This window comes from Chlamydomonas reinhardtii (genome assembly GCF_000002595.2).
Source record: "Chlamydomonas reinhardtii strain CC-503 cw92 mt+ unplaced genomic scaffold scaffold_20, whole genome shotgun sequence".
NCBI classification, from domain to species: Eukaryota; Viridiplantae; Chlorophyta; class Chlorophyceae; order Chlamydomonadales; family Chlamydomonadaceae; genus Chlamydomonas; species Chlamydomonas reinhardtii.
In genome coordinates this window covers 3,895-10,098 of record NW_025061533.1, presented here as the reverse complement: position 1 = coordinate 10,098, position 6,204 = coordinate 3,895, and the positions used below count along the sequence as shown (strand labels likewise).

At 69.5% G+C, this 6,204-nt stretch overlaps 1 protein-coding gene across 1 annotated transcript; it reads left to right on the top strand.

Moving 5' to 3' along the window:
- Positions 1 to 213: 213 nt before the first annotated feature.
- CHLRE_20g751447v5 (uncharacterized protein) lies at positions 214 to 5,115 on the top strand. The gene is made up of 3 exons (XM_043072869.1): positions 214 to 337; positions 526 to 3,325; positions 4,235 to 5,115. The coding sequence occupies exons 1-3, from the start codon at positions 257 to 259 to the stop codon at positions 4,369 to 4,371; spliced, it is 3,018 nt and encodes a 1,005-aa protein (XP_042914199.1). The 5' UTR covers positions 214 to 256; the 3' UTR covers positions 4,372 to 5,115.
- The last annotated feature ends 1,089 nt before the right edge of the window (positions 5,116 to 6,204 follow it).

Here is a 6,204-nt window from a genome sequence, read left to right as displayed (position 1 = left end):
GGCGGTTTTCGAGGTGTTTGCTTTCTGTTTTCTTCTCTCCTCTTCTCTTCTTGCCCTGTCAGGGTTCTGGTCTCGGGGACCAGGCTGCTTTCAGGCAGCAGGGGGGCAGCGCGTCTGCCCCTGTTCAACCTTGTAAGGATGATTCCTCAAAAACAAACTGCCAGCCCGTTCTTCAGCCCCGGGCTGCAGCTCCACCTTGCCCTGTCCATGCGTCTGCCCCTGGTCAACCTTGTAAGGATGATTCCTCAAAAACAAAATGCATAGCCTGGCACACGGCGTGCAGGACCTGACGACGCAGCCTCAGGGCCCCAGCCTGCCTACCTACCCAGTCCTTCTGGTGGGTGCCACCACGGGGCTCCCAGAGGGCGAGCAGCTGTCCTCAGCCGGCGTCCGGGAAGTGACCAGTGCTGCCCTGTCAGTGCTGGACACCATGTGCCGGCAGGGCAACCAGCCGCAGCTCTTGCAGGGCCACTCTCTGCACAGCACAGGCCACCCCTCCCGCACGTTTGCGGGGCTGGCCTTCAGCCGGCGCGCGACCAGCGCCAGCAAAGCAGCCTTCACAGCGGACACATGCGCAAGTCGCCGCTGGCGGTACCGCTCCAGCGCGGTCAGGCTGTCCTCACGGTTCACGTGCCAGTGGACACCCGGCCCATCATTCCGGGCACCTACACCGTCACGGTCAAGATGGTAGGGGGCCCTGTGTGGGGGGCTTTCCGCGGTCGCACCGATTTGGTGCTGCAGGCGGGTGGCTATCCCACCACCTCGGACCCCTCTAACCTGGCGTGTGCTTTTGTGGTCTCAGAGCAGTGCGCCAAATCCGTGGGCCCCAAGGGGGAGCCCCAGGCCCCCGCAGGCCAGGGCATCACCAACCACATCTTTGCCTGTGTGCGGGGCCCAGTCTGGGACCCGCAGCTCTCTCACCTGCACTGTGCCAAGTTTGAGATGCCCGGTGAGGAGCCCATGCAGGTGGAGGTCCGTGGCGCCCCCCAGGCGGCTGGGGCGGCCACGACAGCTGCGGCAGGCAGCCCTGCTCCGGCTGCAGCCAGGGTCGCCGACCTGGGTGGCAACACCTTGGGTGTGGTGAGGCCCGCGGCTGCCATGGCGACCGCAGCGGACATCGTTGACCACGTGGGGGACGTGCAGATGCAGGAGGCGGCGGGTTTGGGTGACGTGGCGGCTGCAGCTGGTGGCGCCAGCGGGCCACACAGCGGGGCCCCGCCCCCGCTGCCAGTTCTGGTGGCGGGGGGAAGCAACCGTGCTGCTGCGGCTGCCCTGCGGGCCGCGCTGCAGCAGCAGCCCTCTTCACAGCAGCGGGTGACAGCGGGAGGGCTTAGCGGGGTCCAGCCGGCGGCAGGCGTGGGGGGGCCGCCGGCGGCCAGGCCTCGCCCTGCCGGTGCTGGGCCGGCTGGCGTGCAGCAGCAGCACAGTGGCGCTCCCGCGCCACGGCCGCCCTTCGATCAGCAGACAGCCGCTGGGCAGGATCAGGAGCAGACCGCTGTGATGCAGCGGTACTTGGCCGAGCTGGCGGACCTCAATCTCCAGCGGCAACGGCGGTTACAGCAACAGCAACAGCAGCAGCAGCAGCTGCAGCGCCAGGGGCAGTCGCCCAGGCCCCGGACCGGCTCCCAGGTTGTGGTCCTGGCCACGCTGGGGGGGCAGGACGGGGCGGGCGATGGCCCTGGCGTGGCGGCGTCACGGCGTGGGCAACGTGTTGACATAGTTGACCACGTGGGGGACGTGCAGATGCAGGAGGCGGCGGGTGTGGGTGACGCAGGGGCTGCCGCTGGTGGCGCCCGCGGACCACCCGCCGTGGCCTCACCCTCGCTGCCACATCTGGTGGCGGGGGGAAGCACCCGTGCTGCTGCGGCTCCCCTGAGGGCCGAGCGACAGCAGCAGCCCTCTTCACAGCAGCGGGTGGCAGCGGGAGGGCTTAGTGGGGGGCAGCCGTCGGCAGGCGTGGGGGGGCCACCGGCGGTCAGGCGTCGTACTGCCTGTGCTGGGTCGGCTGGCGCGCAGCAGCAGCCCAGTGGTGCTCCCGCGCCACAGCCGCCCTTTGATCAGCGGGCGGCCGCCAGGGGGGATCAGGAGCAGACCGCTGTGATGCAGCGGTACTTGGCCTACATGGCGGACCTCCATCTCCAGCAGCAACGGCGGGTACAGCAACAGCAGCAGCAGGAGCAGCAGCGCCAGATGCAGCCGCCCAGGCCCCGGACCGGCTCCCGGTATGAGGTCCTGGCGACGCTGGGGGGACAGGACGGGGCGGGTGATGGCGCTGCCACGGCGGCGCCCGGGCGTGGGCGACGGGTGCAACCAGCCGCGCACGCACCGCCGCCACCGCTGCAGCAACAGCCCCGCTCCAAAGGGCGCTGTGGCCCCGCCCAGCTCCCGCAGCAGAGGGCAGGGCGCTTGGGCGGCGGGCTGCCTCCCCCGCAGGACGGTGATAGCTCGCCGCCGCGTGTGCCCACTGGGCGGCCGACCGGGGGACAGCAGGCTGGTGGGGGCAGCGGGTTGAAGCGCCAGGGTGGAGGAGTGGGGCGGGCAGTGCCCCAGCCGCTACCCCAGGCGCGGCCGCCACTGCAAACGTCACAACCGGCGGGTGGTGGTAAGGGCAGGGACAGGGGCCTGGGCGCGCCGGCTGGGGGTTCGGCCGACACGGCTGGGCGCGCTGGTGGGGGTGCGGGCAGTGAGGCGGAGTACGGGGCCGTTTGCCTGACCCGGGACACATGTGTTGCCATCGGCTCTGACCTCGTGACGCACCAGAACCGCTGCGCAGATGTGCAGGGGTTTGAGTGGGCGCAGCTGGGCCACGACACGCTTGGTGGCCGCCTCCTCGCCTACCTCCGTGACCAGGGCGCCACCGTACCGGACTGGGCCGTCTGCCGCGTGCCGGCCGGCCGTACCGCCGTCCTGGCACAGCTGCACGACGAGTTCACTGGCTGGTGGCGCCTATACTCAGCCCAGCCTGCAGACACGCCCCTGCCTTCCGATGTGACGGAGCAGCTGGATGACGCCGCGCAGCAGGTGCAGACTGCCTACATGGACTACGTGCTCCTAGACGCCCGCACCCTGCGGTCGGCTAAGCGTGGGCTGGCGGACCCTGGCGGGGCCAGCGGGCCCAGCCGCCGGCAACGCCAGCACCGCAGCCGAAGTACCTCCAGCCTCATGAGCCTGGGCAGCGCTCCATTGCGCCCCGGCGGCCCCAGCTCAGGCGCCGCTAGCATGAGCACCAGCGGCGGCGGCGCGCCCCCCAGCCAGGGTGGCGGCCGCCGCGGCAAACACCACAGCAGCACCAGCAACCGCAACCGCCACGGCGCTGCCGTGGCCGGCGGGGGCTCATAATGCGGCCACCAGTGGGAGCGGCGAACCTTCGGCTGCTGACAGTGAATGTCAACGGCCTGGGCTCGCCGCTCAAGGCGCGGGCGCTGGTCTCGCACCTACAGCAAGTTGGGGCGGATGTGGCGATGGTGCAGGAGACCCACACTACTGACACGACGGTGCTGGAGTCTTGCCTTCGTGCCGCGCAGGGGGCGTGCCTTCCGTGGCGCCACTGCCTTGCTGCCAGCCCGGCAGCGTCGCCCCATTCCTGTGGGACGGCTATCCTGGCGCGGAGTCGGCTGTCCCTTCCAGGCTGCGTACTGCAGCCGCCGTCAACGGATGCGGCGGGCCGTGTGGTATGTTGGGATTGGGACGTGGGTCACCTGCGCCTGCGCTTTGTGTGTGTGTATGCGCCCACGGCCGTGGCGGACAAGCCTGCTTTCTTTGCCGGGCTGCATACGCACCTCTGCGGCAGCCGGGCTGCAGAACACGCCGGCGAGAGAACTGCAGTCGTATGCGTCCCCGTCCCAGCAGTCAGGTGAGGGGCCGCGACGGTCCGCGCGGCTGCAGGAGCAGGCGGCGGGCGGGGCGGGGCCTAGCACGGGGCCTGCCACGGCGGCGGCGGCAGCAGCGGCGGCGGTGGAGGGCGACCCTCGCATGCCGCCCCCGGATGCGTCCCTTCTGCGGGGTACGTGGCGGAGGCTGTGGGACAGCCACGCCAGTCGGGGGGCTAAGGTGCTGGTGTACCGGCTGCAACATGCTTACCTGCCTTGCGGGCTGTACAGGGCGGGCAAGGGAATTCGTCCACGGGTGACCACGGGGTGCGGGGGGTTGGGGGCGCACTGTCCTCACCCCGCCTGCGGGCCACCTTGCCCGCGGGCGTGGGCCAGCCTGACGCACATCTTCCTGGAGTGTCCAGCTTATGCGCAGGCGAGGACGTGGCTGCAGCAGCTGTGGGCCTGCGTTGCGCCCCAGGCAGCGGCGCCGCCAGTGACGGACGCGGGCTTCATGCTGGGGGACCGCATGGCTTCTCACCGCACAGCTCAAGGCGGCTAAGCTGGAGCACTTTGTTGCCATCTGGTCGGCGGGTGGCGCGCTTTGTGAAGTGGAGGAGGTTCAGGGTGGGTCACCGCAGTTGAACTTGCGGCTGACGCTTGCATCACCTGTGCAGGCCCCCTAGGTTTCCTTTTGGGCGGCGGTTCTTTCCATGCGCTGGCGTGGCGTATTATCATCATCAGCTTGTCTGGCGCCCATGAGTACTAGCTCTGGCTGGAGTGGCAGCGCCTGGGCGGCTGTGGGACTTCCTGCACAGCGCGTCTTGCAGCGGACTGGAGCCCACTTAGTCAGCGCCACATCTGGCCGTTTAGTTTTCTGCTTGTGTCTCCTCTGCCGGTTCTCCTGAGGTGTTGCTTAAGCAACCGACTTGTGGGGGTGGGGTGGGTTTTGGGCGGGGCGAGTGCGTAGCGCTGGTGTTTTCTTTTCTGGCGCGCAGTGGTGGTGGTTCTTGCGGTTAGGCTGTGGTGTAGGTTGGTGCTTGGGTTAGGTCTGGCGGTGTTTTTGTGCAACCCCTCCCGGGGGGCGGGGGGGCCAGCCTTCTGCTCTGTCTGCCGGGTCGGGGTGGGGTGGGGTGGGATGGATGGGGGTGGTGGGTGGCGGTTTTCGAGGTGTTTGTTTTCTGTTTTTCTTCTCTTTTCTTCTCTTCTTGCCCTGTCAGGGTTCTGGTCTCGGGGACCAGGCTGCTTTCCGGCAGTAGGGGGGCAGCGCGTCTGCCCCTGTTCAACCTTGTAAGGATGATTCCTCAAAACAAAATCACCCTGCGCAGCTCGCTGATCACCTCCCAAACCACATGCTCCGACGTCTGCTTAGCAGGCTCACGGGACCAGTACGCACACCAGACGGCGTACAAGAAGGTGGCCCGCAAAGTGCTCCACAGCAGCGCGCCCGCCCCCCGCGGGCCTGAGGTCCACACACCCATGCGGTCCCCCAGCATGAAGCCCGCGTCCGTCACTGGCGGCGCCGCTGCCTGGGGCGCAACGCAGGCCCACAGCTGCTGCAGCCACGTCCTCGCCTGCGCATAAGCTGGACACTCCAGGAAGATGTGCGTCAGGCTGGCCCACGCCCGCGGGCCAGGTGGCCCGCAGGCGGGGTGAGGACAGTGCGCCCCCAACCCCCCGCACCCCGTGGTCACCCGTGGACGAATGCCCTTGCCCGCCCTGTACAGCCCGCAAGGCAGGTAAGCATGTTGCATCCGGTACACCAGCACCTTTGCCCCCCGACTGGCGTGGCTGTCCCACAGCCTCCGCCACGTACCCCGCAGAAGGGACGCATCCGGGGGCAGCATGCGAGGGTCGCCCTCCACCGCCGCCGCTGCTGCCGCCGCCGCCGTGGTAGGCCCCGTGCTAGGTCCCGCCCCGCCCGCCGCCTGCTCCTGCAGCCGCGCGGAGCGCCGCGGCCCCTCACCCGAGTGCTGGGACGGGGACGCATACGACTGCAGTTCTCTCGCCGGCGTGTTCTGCTGCCCGGCGGCCGCGGAGGTGCGGTGGAGCCAGGGGTCCAGAGCCACCGGGTTATTGTGGAAGTGCTGCGCCGCCGTGGTGGTCAGCTGCGCCGCTGCACGCTGCCACTCCGCCTCCCGCTCCACCAGCCGCGACTGTGCCGCCGGCTGTGTCCCCGAACCCCCCGCCTGCTGTGCTGGCGCCGGGCACGGCATGGCTGCGGGGCGGGCCGGAGTCGGAGGTGCGGCCGGGTTAGCCGCGGTGATGGCCCGCCGCACGTCCCGCACCGTGTAGTCCGCCAAGCTGACACCCGCAATCCGGCAGTGCTCCGGGTGCACCACCACTCCAGCTTCAGGCGCCAGGAAGTACGGCGCCCGAGGCCACGCCCCTGCCC

Excerpts from the sequence above, each read along its gene's own strand:
- CHLRE_20g751447v5 (XM_043072869.1), top strand. The coding sequence starts at position 257 with ATGCATAGCCTGGCACACGGCGTGCAGGACCTGACGACGCAGCCTCAG. Across the intron at positions 338-525 it reads CTACCTACCCAGTCCTTCTG|CCGGCGCGCGACCAGCGCCA; the intron begins GTGGGTGCCACC and ends GCTGGCCTTCAG. Across the intron at positions 3,326-4,234 it reads CCACGGCGCTGCCGTGGCCG|CTTATGCGCAGGCGAGGACG; the intron begins GCGGGGGCTCAT and ends TGGAGTGTCCAG.